This window comes from Ipomoea nil, unplaced genomic scaffold (assembly GCF_001879475.1).
Source record: "Ipomoea nil cultivar Tokyo-kokei standard unplaced genomic scaffold, Asagao_1.1 scaffold0465, whole genome shotgun sequence".
Classification (NCBI taxonomy): domain Eukaryota; kingdom Viridiplantae; phylum Streptophyta; class Magnoliopsida; order Solanales; family Convolvulaceae; genus Ipomoea; species Ipomoea nil.
Window position 1 is genome coordinate 2,483,704 of NW_017616893.1, and position 21,921 is coordinate 2,505,624.

Consider the following 21,921-nt stretch of genomic DNA (forward strand, 5'->3'; position numbering starts at 1 on the left):
TAGGTTCATACTCCCAAACAGTTATACATTAAGTATATATGAATCGGGGAGACATACTAGTTTTAATGGCCATGACTTAAACATCGTGTGCCACTAGTCTCCTTAAATTGATACTCTATTTAAGGAATTGTTTTTCAGTGAGACTTAGTCTCTAACCGCCTTTCCTTGGAGTATATTTAGATTTTCCCATCACAATTTGGTATAATCTGTTTGTCAAAATTTTAAGTATTTCTTGCCAATGTGATTTTATTTCGGTTTATTAAAGAATAGCCAAAGCATCTTTAATTTACTGAAATATATTGAGTTTTCAATCTTGGTTAATTAAGGAAATGCTACAGCATATTCAGCTGCCTAAGATTGTTAAGTTTCAATCACATAAAGTTTAGGCAAAGAATTGATAATTGTCTAGTGATCTTATAATTTTAATTTGATTTTGGAGTAGCCACAACATCCTTAATCTGTTAAAATTATATATTAAGCGGTTTATTTTTATCACATAAAGTTTTGGATATATCATTTGTGATTAATTGTATGTAATATGATGAAATTTAGCCCACAGGCAATTTCGTTATATTTGTATAATTAATCAGGATGAAATACTGGACTACGGTCATAATTTAGCCCACAGGCAATTATGTATCGGAATGTAGTTTAGTAGTTTTATCAGTGAAGATAGAAATAAATAAATTTATTTACTTTATGGTTATTTGTAAATAATTTTCAATTCTATCGTGAAGTTTAATTTATGATGTAAACTTTAGATCATATTTCTTAATTTGCCCACAGGGATTAAGAAAAGGAACATGATCTCTTAAGTTTTTTATCATAATGATAGCAATGAATCTTATTGACTAAAACTTTAGCCTACAGGCAAGTTTTATGTCATTTGATTCTTCAACTCATTTGATAATGGTTTCATCATAAATAAATTTTTCAGTTGGATCTAATTGAGTAAAACTTTAGCCCACAGGCAAGTTTTATGTCACTAGATTCTTCTGTCTCTTTAGTAATTGTGAAAAAATATTATTATAAGGGTTTCTTAATTGGATTTAATAGAATTAAAATTTTAGCCCAAAGGCAAATTTTATGTCAATAAATCCCACCACCCATTAGATGATAATTTTATCACAATTTCTTAGAGTTATAAATTCAGTTCAATTATAATTCTAAGTTTCATGGTTTGCATTGGCAAAACATGTATTCAGTCACTTCCCAAAATTTAGCAACTTTTATTAATTGATCCACGAATCTTGCTCGGTTCTTCGGACTAACTGTAGTAAGTTACGTGATTTGACATACATCTTTTGGATTCCATTAATAATAAAATGTATCTTTTGAGCCAAATTATAACTTGGTTTTGAAAGATGTATTTTGTATTTTTTTAGTATGTCCAACTATGGTGGGGAAATATATCTTTATTATTTAGTTGGACTTTAATTGGAACCAAAAATTGATTATTTAGTATGTCCAACTAATGGTGGGAAATTATGTCTTCATTTTTTAGTTGGTCAATAAATCAATTATGAGTATGTATATTATTAAGTTTACTTTATTAATTTCGCTGAAGAATATTTTAATCAGTGGGAGTGATCATTTAGAAAAGGATCATTAAGATACTCCACTAAAGTTTATGGATTTAAATGGCTTCATACATCCTAAATTTGATTGTATGTCAAACAATAAGTCCAAAAGATTCCACAAGTATTAATCTTGTATTTGTTCATATAAATTCATAAGTTCAAATGATTGAACATTTGGTTGTGCAACATATTTATGAAAATGTTGTAACAATATTGAGGAATTTATTAGAACAAAAGCATTTAACTTGTGGTGCACTGTCATTTAATAAATTCTTCAGTGATTAATAGAGTCTTCAGTTTCTTCAAAATTGATCCTGGGTCATTTTGGTTTGTAAGGTTCAAAACAATTTTGTGGGGCATATAAGTAAGACTCATTATGTTCAGTTCATTTAAAATGGACATTGAAGTTATTTGAGAAGTTATGGTGTATGATTAAGATTCCAAATTTATGGACTTAGACGTTTGGTTTATTGTCTAAGTTATTGGAATGCTTCTGTGACTTGACTATCTTTTGGCTATTTTTGATGAGTGGGAGTGACAGACGTGTCAACTCCAAGCTCTTAGCTGTTAGAGATAGTACTTAAAGTTAACTTATAAAGAAGTCATGGAATATAGTTAGCATTATGCTAACATGAAGAGATCTCTACTTAAGGCATGCTTATAAAGTTTTAGAGATCATACAGTGTACTCTTTTGTACAATTTGGATGTGTTTTCTCCTTCAGTTGTGCACATAATGTATTTTGAGAAACATCCCTTAAGGTACCGAGAATAAACATAAGGTTTGTTCATAAAGGACCTAAGTTGGAGAATTAAAATGCATGTGACCATAATGGATACTACTCTGATTAAATAAAGGACGTATCACTATGATTCGTGTGTTTTGTTCTTTGATGATGGTTGTGCTAGTACTTGCACCAAGTGGGAGAATGTAAGTTTTTCCCTAATAATATATATTATATATTATATATTATATATTAGGGCCTTAATTAAGTGGTGCAAGTTGACTAGGCTTATTAAGTGGTCTGGTTGGACTTAATAACTAGTAGTTGTTAGTCAACCAAACTCTGTGCCTAATATAAACCTGGATTGATGGGATACAGGTTTACAGATTAGATAGCACATTCAGTTACGGTACTCAGACTGCTCAGTAGACACCAATACGCCATCTAGGGTTCTGAGTCAGGTCTGAGGCAAAACATGGCTAACGGTCTACCGTTAAGAGGCAACACAACAGGAACATCAACTATGGCTGGAGATTAACACGGCTACGCTTCCGCTATCATACGAGGTTAGGTTTCTCGTATACTATGGTTCATATAGTTAGACTATTGTATATCTAACAGCTCGTACATTTTGAAGTATGATTTTAAATTTAGGAAATTATAATTTCAATCGACACAATTGTTGATTTGTTGGTATCTAAATGTAGTTATATTTTATTCAGCATCGATATCATCCTGGTTAAGTGGTTTTTTGACTCTTCGTTCACAACCTTGATTTTTAAGGGCAAATTATGCTGTGGACTCGTGTCCATCATGCATTGTGGACACGAGTCCAAAACGACGTCGTTTTCAGGGAAAACAACGGTATTTCAATTAAAAAAAAATGATTTTGTCTCGCCTTTAAGGCGTTAACGACGTTATTCGTTTGTGGAATTATAAATGTACAGTTATGAAATTATGAATGTCCAGTTATGGAATTATGAATGTACAGTTATGTAATTATGAACACAGAGCTCTGACATTATGAACTTACAATTATGAACATATAGTGATAAAATTATGAACATAGAGCTCTAAAATTGTTTCGAAAACTATGAATGTACAATTATTGAATTATGAATGTACAAGTATGAAATTATGAATGTACAGTTATGAAATTATGAACACAAAGCTCTGACATTATGAACTTACAATAATGAACATATAGTGATAAAATTATGAATATAGAGCTCTAAAATTGTGAACATAGAGCTTCGAAAATTATGAATTTACAGTTATTGAATTATTAATGTACAGTTACGGAATTATGAATGTACAGTTATAGAATTATGAATGTACAATTATGAAATTATGAACATAGAGCTCTAACATTATGAATTTACAATTATAACATATAGTGATTAAATTATGAACATATGCTCCTATAACGAAGCGGTCTAAAATTAAAAAAAAAATGGTGAAAGATAACGATACCACTTAAGACACTATTCCGTGTTCATATTGTATGATGGACACGGGTCCATAGCATAACGATTGATTAAGGATTTATTCATTCACACGTTGTAGCTTGTGGGTAGGGATGGCTATTGGTTAATGGTTATCATGGTTCAATTTTAGTTCTAAATAAATAATTCATAGTTCGAGATTTGTACTGTTGGAATTGAAATCTTGTAGTCATAAGGAAGATTTGATTTCAATTTCACGAATTAACAATTCAAGTTTGAACCACCATTTTTAATTTTTAATTCTTTTAAAACATTTTTCAAATTTCAAGTTCTTTTGAAATATGTTATTCCAAATTCCATGCACGTCGATGTGTTAGAATGAGATGTTGACAAGGCAAACAATATAATACCTGTAATATATACAAAACTATAAATAAATAATAAATATAAATAAATAAATAAATTATATATATATATATATATATATATATATATATATATATATATATATATATAATGTAAAACTATCATTATTTGGAAAATAAGTCGATCTAAATATGGGCACTGAGGGCATTGCAAATGATGGCAGTGATATTGTTATGACAGAGATCCAAAAAAACTTGTCTGTGGCGGCTTCTTCCCAAACCCGCCCATCATTATGAGTACTATCAGTTGGAACTGTCGTGGCTTGGGCAATCCACGAACAGTTCGAGAGTTAACGGACCTTGTGTCGCGTAAGAAGCCTGATTTTATTTTTCTCATGGAAACCAAGGTGGGGCGAATACATGCTGAACGTATTCGCGTCAGTCTAGGCTTGGATGGTCCTTTTTATGTTGATTCGACTCGTTTGGGTGGTGGTTTAGCGCTGCTTTGGCGAAAGAACAATACGGCAAGTCTTTTGAGCTACTCAAAAAATCATATTGATATTGAAGTAAATATGTCCAGCTTTCCTAAATGGCGAATGACGTGTTATTATGGCTATCCTCAGCGCCATAGACGGTCAGAAGCATGGGATTTATTAAAATCTTTTGCACCTCGTTCCACTCTTCCATGGGGTTTGATTGGGGACTTTAACGATCTTCTGTTTCAGTACGAGAAGAGATGAGGTAACCCATATCCAGATAATCTCCTACGCGGCTTTGGGGAGACTATTGAACAGTGTGGCTTAGCTCAGTTGCCTATGGAGGGTTATCAGTTTACTTGGGAGAAAGGGAAAGGTACGCCTGCATGCATTGAGGAGAAGTTGGACAAAGTTCTCGCTTCTAATGTTTGGCACGAAATTGTGCCAGGGGCCAGAGTTACTAATACACTGATGAGGAAATCAGATCATTCTTCCCTTTTTTGAGTATCCATGAGATGTTTCAGAATGGGGGAGGAGGAAGGAGAGGTTTTCTGTAACACCCCGTGTTACGACCCCTAAAACCAATTAATCATTTAACCAATTATCCAAAGAAAGAATTAAATTACAATAATTAATTAGGAAATTAGGACTCTTAGACATATAAATAGAGTTAGCAAGCCTATAGTATTGGGCCCTAATTAGGACTCTTAGACATATAAATATGGGACATAGGAGGCACCTAGAACCCACACCACAATAATCTCTCACCACACAAGGAGCTCCAAGAATTCCCCTAGGAGAAATCAAGAAAGAAGAAAGACTTAGAGAAAGATCCTTCGTAGCCAAGGAAATTAATTAAGGCTAAAAGGTAACCCATGTCTCAACAAAACCTATTTTCTTAGCTATGATCTCCCTCTAGGCATCCCTCTACATTCTTGTGTATTGATGATTCGTCTATGATATTGATGGTGTGATCTTGATAATTGATGTTATAATTTCTTGGGTAATCTTGATAATCTTGATGATGGAAAGAGATTCTTGATGATTGTGTGATATTCTTGATAAACCTAGATTCCTAATGATTGTGTGATATTCTTGATAAATTGGATTGGTTCTTGATGTTAAAGGATGAATTACGTTCTTGATGATTTAAATATAATTAGAGCCCTAGGATGTATCGTGAAACTCGTGTGGTGTTATTCTTGATATATTGGGTGGGAATTCGCATGTTTGGGTGTTAATTATGTTTAGAAAGCATGATAGGATATGTGCCGTATGTTTCTTGCTTTTGATCCGTTAATTGTCTACGTGTTGTCATCAATTACGTTTAAAGGTGTCTAAGCATGGTTTCGGATTCCACAAAGGTTCCCGGGGCGTTATTTGTGAAAAAGAGTCAGTGGGGGGTAGGTGGGGGTAGGGGACCCGCCACCTACCCGCGGCCAGATTTGACGTCGTCGGCAGCGGGCAGCCAGCGGGCAGGCGACTGCCCGCCGGGCACCCGCTGCCCGGAAACTCGTCGCCGGCGGGCAGCCGGCGGGTGGTCCACCACCCACCGGCTACCCGCTGGAAATTATCCCAACTCGGGACTCCGGCTTCCTCGTTTGATGTTTCCCCGACCCTCGTGGTGTCCCAACGGACTCCGTTATCGTGCCTAAAGTCTAGTTTGATGTTTCGGGTACCATTCGTAGGACAAATGAGTCTTATATATATATATCGCATGCTAGTTGAATTGGTATCCCGTTGGCCTAGGTGAAAGAAGTATGAACCCCTTAGGATTATTCTTAGTATGTGGATGATCACGCATAGGTTTCGTTATACGATTTCTCCCCCTTCCCAATGTGTCAATGTGGGTTGCATGTGTTTGCTATGTGTTATGTGTGCATGATACCCAAATTTGGTTGCGATCAAATTGGTTATTCTTGAGCTGCGGTTCAGAAGCTGGCTGCGGTCAGATTTACACTCTCGGGTTGCGGTCCACCGTTTGGTTGCGATCAAACGTTTTACATGAGCTGCGGTTCATATTCCTAGCTGCGGTCAGATGACTACTCTTGGGCTGCGGTCCACTGTTTGGTTGCGATCAAACATTATGATGAGCTGCGGTTCATCGGTCAGTTGCGATCGACCCCTCCGTGTTGCGATACGGGGCAGGGTACTGCGGGACCGTGTCAGAGCTATATGCGCTGACCCTCATGTATGGGCATGCGATTGGTCCTGTGGCGCCATCAAAGTGTGCTATGTGATGAGATATGGATGGTTTGATGTTACGAATGTCATGAAAGCGTGACCATAGGATACATGCTAGTAAACCGTATATGCTTGGTTATGACTATTGGCTGTGCTTATCTCTATCTGTCGAGTCTGTTCCCTATGCTTGTGAATTGTATGACTGTTGACTGTGCTTATCCCTATTTGTCGAGTCTATTCCCTGTTTTAAAAGCTAGAGTCTCGTAGGATATATCTTCATGCTTCGAAATGGTTTTTCTTATATCTATGTATATTTCTATATGTACTGTATTTCAACGCGTTGGAGTGGGTTACCAGCATCTCTCACTGAACAGATATATTTGGCTTTCAGGCATAGATGATTAGACACTGGAGCGCGCTAGAGATTCGGAGCATAGAGTAGATAGTTTCCCTTTCGGCCTGCGTGCCATGTTTATGTATTGATACTATTTGAGGATTCTAGAAGTAAGCCTGTGCACCTGGGTTCTCTAGCTCAGGTGTGGCATAACACACCGTACTCTCATGTTTGTTTTGGGATTTATGAGCATTTACCTTTATTATATAAGCTTCAAAAGTTTAAAATTTTCGGGGTGTTACATTTTCGTTTCGAAATGGCTTGGGTGTATGATGAAGGGTGCAGAGGTGTGGTGGAAAAATCATGGGAGGAAGGAAGGAACGAAGGAATCCAAGACTGCATAGCGCACTGTGGGAGTCAATTGTCCCGATGGGGTGGTGACCCGTATCATAAATTCGGTGAAAAGATTATGCATCTGCGTAAGGAACAATTACATCCAAGAAGATACTTATTGGAGACAGAGAGCCAAACAATACTGGCTCAAGAATGCGGATGTCAATACAAAATTCTACCACAGGTATGCCTCTCACCGTAAAAAGAAAAATACTATTTATAAGCTTTTGAATGATAATGGGGATTGGATGGAAGGGAGTGCTATGAATACGATTATCTTGGAATATTTTAGCCATATCTTCTCCTCTAGTAACCCTATGGATGGTAGCAATTTATTTGCTGAGGTATCCCCACGTGTTAACCAGGCTCAAAATGAGTTATTATTACGGCCCTTTGAAGTGACTGAGGTTAAGGATGCCCTTTTTGCAATGGCCCCGGACAAAGCACCTGGCCCGGATGGTATGAACGTAACCCAGGTTTCTACCAGCATTTCTGGGATATAGTTGGTGATGCTATTTCGACATTTATACTGAATTGTCTTAATAATCCTGAATAATACGGATGTTGTGCTCATCCCAAAGAAGAAAACCCCTGAGGTGGTTGCGGATTTTCGGCCAATAGCTTTGAGTAATGTGATCTACAGAATAATGGCCAAGATGATTACACAGAGAATGAAGCCTTTAATGGAAAGTATAATATCTGGCTCACAAAGTGCATATATACCGGACAGACTGATTACTGAAATATTCTTATAGCAGCAGAAGTGGGGCATTACTTGAATAGAAAGCAGTGTGGGACTGTAGGTTGGGGAGCTCTCAAACTAGATATGGCCAAAGCCTATGACCGTATGGAATGACCTTTCCTCCGTGGGATGCTACTGGCCCTGGGTTTTGATGACAGGTGGATTGAATTGATTATGTTGTGTGTGACTACAGTGTCATATACATTTATGATAAATGGCTCCCGAAGTACCTCGATCACACCCACTCGTGGCCTACGACAGGGAGATCCGTTATCCCCTTATCTGTTCATAATCTGTGCAGAAGGACTTTCAGTCTTATTACAACGGGCTCAGGATAGGGGATTAATACATGGTTGCAGGGTTGCTAGAGGTGCACCTCCTATTTCTCATGTTATTTTTTGCGGATGATAGCCTACTGTTTTTCAAAGCAAATATGCAGGAAGCATCTGAGATAAAGAATTGTTTGTCACTCTATGAGAGTTTATCTGGACAGAAAGTTAATTATCATAAATCTAGTGTATGCTACAGTAGGAATACAGGGCAGAATGATAAGGATATGGTGGCACAAATCCTAGGAGTAACCCAGGCTCCCAATTTTGGGAAATATCTAGGTCTGCCCTCCTTTGTGGGAAGAAATAAAAAGGCTGCATTTGCATATATTGAGGATAAGATCAGACAAAGGATTGGTTCGTGGAACAAGAAATTATTATCACAGGCTGGTAAAGAAATTTTGTTGAAAAGTGTGGCTCAAGCAATGCCGACATTTTCAATGAGTGTTTTTTTGCTACCCATATCTGTTTGTACAGCTATTGAGCGAGTTATGAACCGGTACTGGTGGGAAATAGGTACTGACCGAGGCATTCACTGGAAAGCTTAGGATAAGTTATGTATCCCAAAAAAACATGGTGGCCTGGGATTCAAAGATTTGAGAGCATTCAATTTGGCAATGTTAGGAAAGCAGGCATGGAGATTGCTCACTAACACTGACTCATTGGTGGCTCGGGTTTATAAGGCCAGATATTATCCTAAGGATACCTTCTTGGAGGCAAATATAGGAAATAATCCAAGCTTTTGTTGGCACAGTATTATGGCGGCTAAAGATCTAATATGCAGTGGTATAAGGAGACGAATTGGGGATGGGAAACCTACCTTAATATGGGAACATCCCCGGCTGCAAGATGAACTGGATCCTATGGTTCACATGCAAATGCCACAACATCTGTCTAGAGCCAAAGTGGTGGGATTAATTGACCAGGATACGGGTACTTGGGATCCGCATATACTAGCTGATATTTTTCAACCAAGTGATATACCTAGAATCCAAAAGATACCAGTTTCCCCTGAGTATGATGATATATGGTATTGGTATGAAGATCCTAATGGATGTTATTCGGTCAAGAATGGGTACAGGCGTATAGTTGGTAATTATGAGAATAATTCTAATGGAGCATTTGATGAATGGCTCACCCTATGGAAGTTAAAAATCCCACCCAAATGGAAGACATTCCTATGTAGAGCTATTTGTGATATCCTTCCTACTACCAACAATTTGCTTATAAAGAGAGTGAATGTTAATCCGATGTGTGCCATGTGTGGAATGATGAATGAAGACACCATGCATGCATTAGTTTTGTGTGACTTTGCAAACTCCATATGGACACAATCCAACCTTCCACTCCCCAATATTATCACAAATGTTTTCCATGAATGATTTAGTGCAATCTTGAATGTTCTAGACTTTAATGGAATTGTTTATGCAGCTGCAATATTATACCATCTATGGAGAGCCCGAAACGGAGCGATCTGGGATGCCTGTCTACCAAGACCAACGAAGTTACTTGTGATTGCTGCTACTACTGTGAGGGCATGGAAAGCCGTCCATCACCGCACCCTAACACGACAGTCTACATGCCAAACTGCTCCGATCTCCGTAGCTGCCGCAGCTGCTCCTACTACCGGAAACTTTCTGCCAACTGAAGCTGCTGTTATGCAGGTCGCCGGGCGTCCGCCGTCTCCACCACGCAGCCACTCTGCTCTCCCACGTGGCACAATGACAAGGCCAATAAAATGTTACATAGATGCCAGTTACCACCACGGAACAAATTCGACTACAGTCGGTGCAGTTCTTCTCGATGCCGACGATCATTATGTGTCAGCTTTCAGTGCCCCCCTAATAGGTTGCTTCTCCCCACTCATGGCCGAGGCATTTGCATTCAAAGAAGCCTTATCCTGGCTTAGAAGGCGGGATGAACAGATTATACAGATTCACACGGACTGCCAGTTGCTACAGAGTTATCTGTCTAGACCACCTACCACATCACGTTCATATCTAGGTTATGTTATTGATAGTTGCAGAACCTACATATCTGCTTTTACTTTCTGCTCAGTTAATTTTATTCCTAGATTACAGAATTTATTAGCTGCAGAACCTACATATCTGCTTTTACTTTCTGCTCAGTTAATTTTATTCCTAGATTACAGAATTTATTAGCTCATTCCCTAGCTACTACAGCTTTTGATTTCACTACGGCTATGTACTGGGACAATGTCCCACCAAACTCTATTTCAGCTTATCTATAAATACAACCGCCGCCAGGTTGACCTTCAAAAAAAAGTAGATCTAAATATATCTTTTGGAAAAAAAAATAAAAGAATTCCTTTTTTTTTTCAAATGGAGAATGATATACTATTATTCATTAGAAATTAAAAAAATATTATTTTTGGTCAATCAACTATATTACATGTATCAAATTTGGTCATTGACTATTAAAATTTGTAAATTATTATGTGCATGCAAGATTATGTAATGAGTATCACATTTGATCATTGACTCTTAATATTTTCCGGTCACGGGTTACTTGGCCATAAATTTGACTGAAAATTTTAACGACATGATCAAATGTGATACAAATTACAAAGTTATGCAACTAATTTGAATATATTAATAGTCAATGACCAAATGTGATACAAATTACATAATCATACACCTAATTTAAAAAGTTTAATAGACAATGACCAAATTTGATACATATACTATAGCCGAGGATCAAAAATGATATTTTATCTATTCATTAATATCGCACGATTAATAAATAAATATACCATACATGTAAATAAACTATACCAAGATATAATAAGGCATATATATAATTGATGTCTTAGCTTGTAAATATTGTATATCATAGTAAGAAAGACAGAGCCACAACATGGACCGCATAATTTGATTCATAGATACTTATTATAAACCTTTGTACAATATAATATCACAAATGTCACACTTCAATCTTTATTGCAAACAAAAAAGATGAACAAAACGGATTATTTCAAGTATCCATCCAAAGCTTCTCATCGGATTATTCAGTCAATCAGTCCGGTTGTCCGCGGCCATGCATGCATTCAATTCAACGCTCAACCGATGCTGCAATTCAAGAATACAAATTAGCGTACGTGAAATGAAATAATCAGACAGAAATCTAACACGTAGTAATAATAACGATCGAATTACTAATTAACCTTTGACAGTTGATGTCGGTGCTGATGGGGACGTCGGTGGAAACGCCACATTTGCCGGGAAGACCGGCGGCGACCTCGGCCTTGATGCCGAAGGTAGGGGCGACGGCCTTGAGACATTCACAGGCGTCCTGCCTGTCTTGCTGCGACGGAGTTATCCTGATCAGGGAGTTAACGGCGTCACAGCACTGTTGTGGAGGAGCATCGCCGCCGTTTTGGAGATAGGCGAGGCAAGGGGACACTGTGAAGTCCACCAGGCCGCAGTCGACGGCTTGGCCAGGTCGCAGCGCGGCGAGCACCGCCGCAATGAGGATAGCCGCCGAAGCCATTGCTCGATTCATGGTTTCTTTTAGCTAGTATATATATATAACTTAGCCTGTTGAATTATAATTGATGGAGGGATGGAGTAGTGGGGTTTTTATAGTAAGGGGAAGAAGCAAAAATGGCGTGATAGCATGACTTCCATTGCAGGTATAGATCAGCAGTGCTCTGAATTTGCTTTTCTCCGGCCTTTCTGTCCGGATTATTCGTGTTTGCTTTAACGGATGACAATCTTAATATTGAAGTATTAGGTGTTTGACAATCAAGTTCTACTTTTTTGTCTAATGATTTTCTTAGTTTATAATTAATCTTATGGTAACTTAAATTGGTTTATGTGATCCTTCGCTAGATAAAGTCATTAAGATCACAGATAGAGCCATCAAAATGAATTTTACCCATCAAACCTATTGTCCATCCCGTAGTAAGTAGGGGCAAGTGCATGACATAGTCAATAATACTTGATTATGATACTTTACCTACAATCACTGTTGTAAAAATCGGCCTAGGCACCTTTAGGTTTTTCCGCTTTCACTATTAGGCACCCAAAAATCGGTCGGGCGCCTAGGCGGCGAAATCGACCAAAATCGGTCAAAATTGACCTAGTCGACCAACTCGGTCTAGGCGGTCAACTCGACCGAGTCGGTCATTTTCGTCCAATGTCGACTGGTCCAACCGTCCATAGACTAGTTTAATACTTTGAATCTTTGGATGATTTAAGTATTTGAGTATTTCATATTTGATGTTATGACTTATGAATTATCATTATTTCATTTATTTGGATGTGTTATTTGATTGAATGTTTAAAACAACCTCATTAAAATTGTCAAACTAGCAAGTCTCCCACTAATTTTTTGGCGCCCGCCTAGCGCCACCTAGGTGAGGTCCGGGCACCCGAGTAGCGCCTAGCGCCTACTGCAACCATGCCTGTAGTTAACCATTTATGTGTCTATAGCTATTATGTTATGTGTTTGTAATTACCATGTGTTGTGCCTTCAATTTATTTACAGGTACAAAAATTGTTAACTATATATACAAAATGTATTAACTGCAGACACATAATTTTTAGACAAGGATTCACAATGCAATATGAACTTGGTCCATGATATAACAATTAAAAATTTCAACAGTTATACCATGGACCCGGGTCTCCTTGCAATGTGGAATCGGATCCAAAATATACAATTTACATATTGAATGTTCACAATTTACATACTAAATGTTCACAGTACAATTTGAATTATGAACATTTAGTACGCAAAATTGCTAATTGTGTATGTAAATTGTAAATATTTAATATGTAAATTGTGAACATTCAGTATGCAAATTGTGAACATTTAGATAAATTGTATATTTTTGGGTTACCTTACAAGGTGGACTCGGGTTCACAAAATAATTTGCCTGAAAATTGGGCAAATTATATCATGAACCACAGTGCATGATCAATCATGCACCGCGCGTCCTTTTGTTAAATGAAAAGAAACGATGTTTGTTTTCTGCCGTTTCGCACCCTTTCGCAAAAAGTGACCCTGTTATTTAATGTCATTTTGTATACACTGCAGTTTCAGTTCAACACAACTACAGTTTCATTTCGATATAACTATAGCTAGTTTCATTCGATATTTTTAGACTCAAATATGTGAAAATGTTATTTAATTTTATTTTATATACACTATAGTTTCATTAAAACACAACTACATGATCATTTTGATATAATTACAACTTCATTGTACAATATACACTCAAATATGTGAAATGTTATTCAGTTTCATTTTATATACACTGCAGTTTCATTTTGATATAACTACAGTGTCGGTTTAGATATACTGTAGTGTCAGTTGGTGTTTAATACACCAAACAAGCGGACTCCGTTAACTATAACGGCGGACCGTTTCTTTACTTAAAGAAACGGCGCCGTTTTTTACCGCGGTGTACATGCACCACGGTCTATGATATAACGACTGTGAAAACTGTCACCCTTGTTTAGATATTTTGAGTGGACTGGATTAAACCAAGGCCCAATGTTGATCCGTGAAAATATGAAGCCCAAATTAGCGTCGGCAAGGAGGTCTATATGACTATATGGCTATATTTTCGTCCGATAGTAAGAGGCTCGGGGAAGAACTCAACAATCAGAATGCCGGCCATGGCGGATGAAACAGAAACAAAAATCTCTGACGATGGAGAAGAAGGAATTGTAGCGAAAGACGCAAAAATATTAAATTTTCTCGATTCATTCATTGGATAGCTATCTGATTCTCATGGACACTTTATCTTCAACACTTCGCCATGTACCAATTCCTAACTTAGTTAAAAAAATTTAAACGGGTGAAATTTTTTTCGACCATCTTTACTTTGTGGTCGGTATTTCCGATCACTAAATAAAGGTGGTCGGAAATTCCGACTTATTTTTCCATCATAATCTTTCGATGAAAAATTAAAAAAATGTCACCATTTCGACCATTTTTTTAAGTAGTCGGAAAATCAAAGATTTTCAGCAGTGATACACCTGTAAACAAAATTTGTGCACTTCATAGTTATTAGTCTTATTATTCTTGGAGCGCACTCGTAGTATAACTTTGTGCACTTGTAGTATGAAATTTAAGCATATATAGTAAAGAACTTGTGCACTTGTAGTGTAAAAATTGTGCACTTCAAAGTTAATAAAATTTGTCAAAATGTCACGACATTTTTTAATTATTATTCCGCGTTAATTTAGATTAGATCAATAGCAGATATTTTACCTTATTATTATCCGGGTCTCTTTTTATTTGATCCTTTGTGGTGGGGGGATTAAGGGTCAAAGTTTAACCAGGCCAAGTAGTCCATGTATCGGCAAATTATGTTGTGCATTCGTATGCACCATGCATGGGTGCATACAGATGCAAAAACGACGTCGTTTTGCATCAAAACGCGCGTCCTACTTAAAAAAATCAGTTTCGATTCCCAGCAACAACATTATGTTATTCATTTTTTAGTTCATTCATTCTGGATTTTTAGTTATGAAATTATGGATGTATAGTTATGCAATTCTGGATGTATAGTTATGAATTTATGGATGTGTAGTTATGCAATTCTGGATGTATAGTTATGAAGTTATGGATGTGTAGTTATGCATTTCTGGATTTATAGTTATGAAATTATGTATATATAGTTATGCAATTCTGATTTTTTTTTTTTTTTTTTAAGTTAGACATCAAAATGATATCGTTTTTGTACCCGGATGCACCATGCGTGGTGCATACGGATGCACAGCATAACCATCCCCATGTATCAATAGTTTTGCTTTTAGGTTTGATATTCAGCTTACATCTGCCGCCCGCACATGATTTTTGGGTACGAAACATGAAGGCCCGTCGATATTTCCAAAAGGTACAACAAAGCGTGTAGGCCATGCGTACCTCCAACACAAATAATGGAGCTCAATTGGTTACCAGTTAATTCCATTTTGTTTAATCTTCTGCCGTGGGTCCAACAATAAGCCGGTTATGGATTAAATGTAAGTATGTAACCACATATAGATTCACGTATAGAATTGGGGAGTTAGTGAGATTTAATTGCTTGGGTATTGTGGAATTTGGAATTGATGTATCATGAAAGTGAAGCAGTTCCCAACCTCGACTCACTCCTGGAAATCTTTGATTTTTCAATCACTTTTCCGACCACTTAAAAAAATGGTCGAAAAGTGACATTTTTTTTTTTTTTTGTCAAAAGATTATGATGGGGAAATAGGTTGGAATTTTCAATAGTTGAGCATATAATACATATAAACATAAATGTGCAATCCAACTATCAGCTTAGACTTTTAGTTGAGATGGAGCACATGCTTCAATTTGGTATCAGAGTATATAATACATATAAACATAAATGTACAATCTAACTATCAGCTTAGACTTTTAGTTGAGATGGAGAACATGCTTCAATTCCACCTTTACTTTATGGTCGGAATACCGACCACAAAGTAAAGGTGGTCGAAAAAAAATTTCTACAGTTTAAAAAATTTAAACTGAATTGGGAATTTCCGCCAATCTTTCTAGTAGCTGATTTTTCTGACCAATTTACAAAATAAGATGTTATTTCCAACCACCTTTTCGGTGGTCGAAAATAGCAACAAAGGTTTTTCCGGATACCAAAAGTGGTCGGAACAAGGGTTTCTGACTTGATTTAATATCACTTTCAGGTGGTCGGAAATTCCTTGATTTCCAGCAGTGACTCGAGTTTGCTTGACCACAAAAATGACTTGTAAGTTGTAACCTCAGATTTTGGTTGTGCAATCTTTAATTTGGATCCCCAATTTGGTATTTTCCTTCCTCAATCCCATAGGGTTCTTTTGCCATTTGAATCGAATCCTCCTCACCTGAGACCTTCTTTTTCCTATTGAAATTTTATACTATTGTTTATCGCTTTTAGTTGTTTTCTTTTGTTTTTGGAAACTTTTAGTTGTTCTTATTTCCAAGGTTAATCTACTTTATTGATCATTGGCTTACTTAGCTTTCACTTAATTCTATATCTTTGTGTTTAGTTGGGTAGCTTGATCAATTTCATGCCATAGACATCATTCCTAGAGAACGACAATTTTTACCCCGTGTACTATGATGATCAGAGAAGCCGCGTGGATCCTTGCCAAGCACCACTGAAAACAACTCCCAGAAGAGAATCCAAGCAATCACCCTTAGGAGTGGCAAAGAGCTTCAAGAGCCAAGAGTGAGTCAAAGCTCCAATCCTAGGGGCTCAAAGGAGATTGCACAAGGGGGCACTCATAAGCAAACGGTGGAGGAAGAAGAGACCGAGAAACCATCAAGAGATGATAGTGTAAAGGGTAACAATGGCAAGGGGAAGTAAAAAGTTGATGCACCCGTGTACCAACCACCACTACCTATCATGGGTGAGTTAAGAAGGGCATTGATAAAAATACCCTATGTCAGTCGATGATAGGTGTTATTTTGTGGATGTATTGCATGAGCATATTGAGTTAATAATGCCTAGTAATCTTGGTGGGGCTTGTGGGGTAGTTGATGTGATAGGGAATATGATTGTATTGTGCATAATGAGATTGACAATGGCAGAATGAATGAAATTGAGCATGAATGAGCATAATTGTGTCAAAGATTTTATATTTTGTGGTAATGAGCGTGTGTGTGGAAATGATTGCATATCTTGTGTGAATAATGGTAAATTAAATGTATTGATTCTCTTGGTGTATCTTTGTATTGATAAATGTGATACTATTGATGTGTTTGACTTAATTGGTGAAGTTGTGGAGGTTAAGGATGGTTTGAGAAGGGATGATTTAGAAGTAGAAATTGAGGAGAAGAATATAGGTGGTGAAAGAAGGGTGAGTGGTAACAAAAAGGGAGAGTTGGGGGTAGACACTCGAGTTCAACATTCAATTCAAACGTCTCCTAAAATCGACCTCAAGACCCTTCCCGATAACCTAGAGCACTCTTTCTTGGATTATACTTTAGTGGTGTTGTAATAAAACTACTACTACTGAAAATCAAAATTTTTCGACCACTCAAAAAATGGCCAAAAAAGTGATTTTTTTTTTTTTAATTTTTCGTCGAAGGATTAGGGTGGACGAAAATGTTTTTCAACCGTTTAATTTTTTTAAATTGATCTTATTTTCTCCGACCACCTTCAAGAGTGGTAGGAAATACCGACCACCAAGTCAAGGTGTTAGGAAATCCTCATCTTATTTATTTAATTTTTTATCCTATTGTTGTTGTTCAATGGTATGAAGACCACATGCTTTATCTTTTATATCAATAATTATTTCACTCATATTTTTTTTTGTTTTGATTTTAACTTGCATTTCTTCAATCGACCACGACAGTTTACAAAATTGGACGTCAATCTTTCTGGTGGTCGATTTTTCTGACTAATTTATAAAATTGGACGCTATTTCCGACCACCTTATTCGGTACTTGGAAATAGCAACAAAGGTTTTTTCAGCCACCAAAAGTGGTCGGAACAAGGGTTTCCGACCGAATTTAGGCCATTTTCGACCACTTTTCGGTGGTCAGAAATTCCTTGATTTCAAACAGTGTACAGTGTATATAAAATAAAATTCAATAACAAGTTTCACATATTGAGTGTATAATGTCAAATGAAACTGTAATTGAAACAAAATGATACTTCATTATATTGAATACGTCATAAATACAAAATTAATTGGGCGAAACGAGTGTCGTTTATTCTCATTAAAAGAAATAACATTATTTTGGATCATGTTCCATAGAAAAATTTGCCGAGAATTATAACCCTATTAATCCATTATTTAATCCAATTGTCTTAATTGAACGATTGTTGACCGTAGAATAGTCGTATTGACTTGGGTTGACCCAGTAGCTTCCTCCTGAGTTCTAAGTTCTATCCTCCTCAGTCCTCACACTCCCTCCTGTCCTTATAACATTTCACACATAAATAATGCGTCCCTAAAGCTAAAACTCCACTCAATTTTCTCTTCTCTCTCTCTCTCCCACTCATCACCCCATCTCTTTAGAGAGAAAGAAAGAGTAGATCTGCTTCAATTCTTAGCTCCCTCAATCAAATATGATGGTTAGCTCTCTTTCACTTTGCTCCATCTAACTCAACTCTTAACAATTATTATATATAATATACTCTCTTTCATATATATATGTTTTATATACTCTCTTTCATAATTTTGATGAGATCTATGTTTTTTGTGAATTGGTACAGAAAGTGGTGTTGAAGTTGGATTACAAGGATGAGAAAACGAAGCAGAAGGCGATGAAAAAGGTGTCAAGCCTTGATGGAGTGGAATCCATCTCGATAGACAAAGACAAGAAACTAACGGTGACAGGGAGCATAGACGCAGTGTCAATTGTGGGCAAGCTGAGGAAGATCTGCAACACAGATATCGTGTCTGTCGGCCCAAAGGAGGCGGAGAAGAAGAAGGAAGACGGCGGCGCCAAGAAGGACGACGGGAAGAAAGATGAGAAGAAGGGCGGCGGCGATGACAAGAAAGATGAGAAGAAGGGCGGCGGCGATGACAAGAAAAAAGATGAAGCGGCGGCCAAGGCAGCTCCTATTCCCATCCACCAATATTATTACCATCAACAACAACAACATCCTTATTATCATCAACAACAACAACATCCTTATTATAATCAACAGTACCCGCCGCCCTATTCCCATCCAGCGTATTATAATGGCGGCTACAATAACAGGACTGTGGAAGAAGATCCAAACGCCTGTGTTATTTCTTAATTTCGATCTGCAGATCAGATCAGAGATGAGATTTATCCTAGCTAAGCTGCTACGAGTGATAAATAGCTGCTTAATCAATCCAGCTATATATATACGTATATTATTATTGTAGAGCAAATTAAATTGTCTTAATTTCTCCACTCTCAATCTCTTTCTGTTTAATTTAATTTGTTTATATTCTTAAAATTTGCTACGATATGATGATTTTTTATTGATATCAGTTCTCAAGTTTCAATGCCCTGTTGAGAGAACATATAGCTGTAGAAAAAGTAAAATTCTGGGGTGGAAAAGCAGTATGAAATACTGTAAAAAATATCGAGTTTTCAATTCATGAACAGTTCTTATGCAATTATTGTTTCAATGATTTTTGTCGCTTTTCCCTCTTGAGCAATTTCAAAATATTTTATTTTATTTTATTTTTTGTGGTGTTAATTAATTCCACTAAATATCTCTCAACATTTATACATTTTTCACATTTAACCCTTAACTTTAAAGCTAGTCACAATTAGTCCTTTTTTTTTTTTTTTTTTTTTTTTATAAAAAAAAAACAAACTGCAAAATTTCATTCAGAACCTAACAACTCAAAAATACACGTAGGTGGGATAACAGTCCACGACTTTGAGACAGAACTAGAACCAGTTGCCCGAGCAAGTGCATGAGCCACTCGATTCGCTGTTCTCTTGACATGTTGGACTTGAACGTCTCCTATGTCTCTAGCAATAGCCAAGCATTGCTTAATAATTGTGCCTACATACGAATAATCTACCATACTAGAATTAAAAGCATTACAAAATTCTAAACAGTCCGATTCTAGGATGAAACGGCTTCCTTGTAGCCCCGCGAGCCATATTAAAGCTTCTTTAGCTGCCAAAACTTCAGCCATAAACGGATGCTGATTACACGCTAATCTACCACTTCTTGCGGCGACGAAGCGGCCTTCATGATCACGCACAACCGCGCCAAAGCCTGCACCATCATCGAACACAGCTACATCCACATTACACTTCAACGTATTGCATGATGGTGGAGCCCAACAAGACGCACGAATCTGCCCCTCTACCTGGTTCCTCACAACAGTGAACGCAGCCTTCCAACTGACTTGCAATCTCTCGATCTGGCCCCGAAGGCCCTCTATAGACCACGATGCTTGTTTCCAGACAATCTCGTTTCTAACATTCCACACTGTCGAGAAAATAGCAGCAAGCTTGACTGCCCCCTCCCTGCTTGATCCTCCCAGCGTGGATTCCAATAAGTTCTGCACACAACCGCCTTGAAGGACGTCATCGCTGCCCCATAATCTTCTAGTCCAAACACACTCACAGAAAATGTGTTCAGCAGTCTCCGGCATCCCTTCACAGAATGGACAACCTCCACCAATCCAAACACGCTTAGCTTTCAGGTTTTCGCGTACCGGTAAGATACCCCGAACGCATCGCCAAAGCAAATTTCTGACTTTTGGTGGCACCTATAGCGCCCACAAATTTTTCCATGATTGAAAACCAGCAGCATCAACGTCCGTTGTATTACTACCTGTGAGCAGCCTGTACCCGTGTTTCACCGTGTAACACCCCCGTATATCCCCAATCCACCTCCACGAGTCCTTTAATTGATTATTCACAGGAGTTGCGAGAATGTGATCAACATCATTTTGACAAAAAATGTCCCAAACCACCTCTGAATCCCATTCGCCATGCTCATTCAGTAACCCGCTTACCGTAGCGTCCTTAAGCTCTTCAATACAAGGAGTTGTTAGAGTTATACCTGCAGAGTTTGATAACCAACCCCAGCCCCATATCCTGGTTTCCTCCCCATTCCCAATCCGTCGAGCTATCCCCATCTTCAAGACCTCTTGTCCCGCCAGAATACTTCGCCATAAATAACTGAGATTGGCCCCTATTTTGGCCTCCAAAAAGTCACAATTCGGGAAGTACTTAGCTTTCAACATCTTGGTCACTAATGACTCTGGGTGGATTAACAATCGCCAACCCTGTTTCGCTAGTAATGCCTTGTTGAAGTCATGAATCCGCTTGAATCCTAGCCCGCCCTTGCACTTAGGCTCACAAAGCTGTTTCCAACTCAACCAATGTATCCCCCTATTTCCACCTCCCCCTCTTCCCTACCAAAACCGGTTAAACAGTTTCTCAATCATATCACACACACGGATTGGCAATAAAAAAAATTGACATAGAAAAAATAGGCAGAGATTGTGCTATATTCTTTAGCAAAACCTCTTTCCCAGCCTTAGATAACAGTTTGTTTTGCCACATCCCTATCCTTTCCCGGATCTTTTCCTCTATATATCGGAACATAGCAGTCTTTTCCTCCCGATCACCGAAGGAAGGCCAAGATAACGTCCAAGGTACGCCGTTTCCTGTACGCCGAAGCAGTCAGTCACCAAGTTCCTCGTCTCGGCAGTGGTATTAGCGCTAAACACAGCACTAGATTTGTCAAAGTTTATTAGCTGTCCCGATGCGTCACAATACTGATCCAAACATTCTTTGATTGTCGACGCTTCATATTGATTTACCCTGAAAAAAAAAGCAAGCTGTCATCAGCAAAAAAGAGGTGAGTGACGGACGGGGCCCCCCGCGCCACCTTCACCTCATGGATATCCCCACTGG

The 21,921-nt window shown here is 37.7% G+C and overlaps 3 protein-coding genes across 3 annotated transcripts; 1 reads left to right on the plus strand and 2 right to left on the minus strand.

Annotated features, from left to right (window-relative positions):
* Positions 1-11,442: 11,442 nt before the first annotated feature.
* On the minus strand, positions 11,443-12,166 carry LOC109173216 (non-specific lipid-transfer protein A-like). Its single transcript, XM_019322515.1, has 2 exons — positions 11,756-12,166; positions 11,443-11,660 (listed from the first exon to the last, which is right to left on the minus strand). The coding sequence occupies exons 1-2, from the start codon at positions 12,091-12,093 to the stop codon at positions 11,651-11,653; spliced, it is 348 nt and encodes a 115-aa protein (XP_019178060.1). The 5' UTR covers positions 12,094-12,166; the 3' UTR covers positions 11,443-11,650.
* A 6,335-nt stretch (positions 12,167-18,501) lies between these two features.
* Positions 18,502-19,626, plus strand: LOC109173215 (heavy metal-associated isoprenylated plant protein 39-like). The gene is made up of 2 exons (XM_019322514.1): positions 18,502-18,628; positions 18,770-19,626. Exons 1-2 carry the CDS (start codon positions 18,623-18,625, stop codon positions 19,298-19,300), a joined length of 537 nt encoding a protein of 178 aa, XP_019178059.1. The 5' UTR covers positions 18,502-18,622; the 3' UTR covers positions 19,301-19,626.
* A 236-nt stretch (positions 19,627-19,862) lies between these two features.
* On the minus strand, positions 19,863-20,648 carry LOC109173080. The gene has a single exon (XM_019322338.1). The coding sequence runs from the start codon at positions 20,646-20,648 to the stop codon at positions 19,863-19,865; it is 786 nt and encodes a 261-aa protein (XP_019177883.1).
* Between the last annotated feature and the right edge of the window lie 1,273 nt (positions 20,649-21,921).

What these genes read in the sequence shown, in the direction of transcription:
- LOC109173216 (XM_019322515.1), bottom strand. Translation starts at nt 12,093, where the DNA reads ATGAATCGAGCAATGGCTTCGGCGGCTATCCTCATTGCGGCGGTGCTC.
- LOC109173080 (XM_019322338.1), bottom strand. Translation starts at nt 20,648, where the DNA reads ATGCCGGAGACTGCTGAACACATTTTCTGTGAGTGTGTTTGGACTAGA.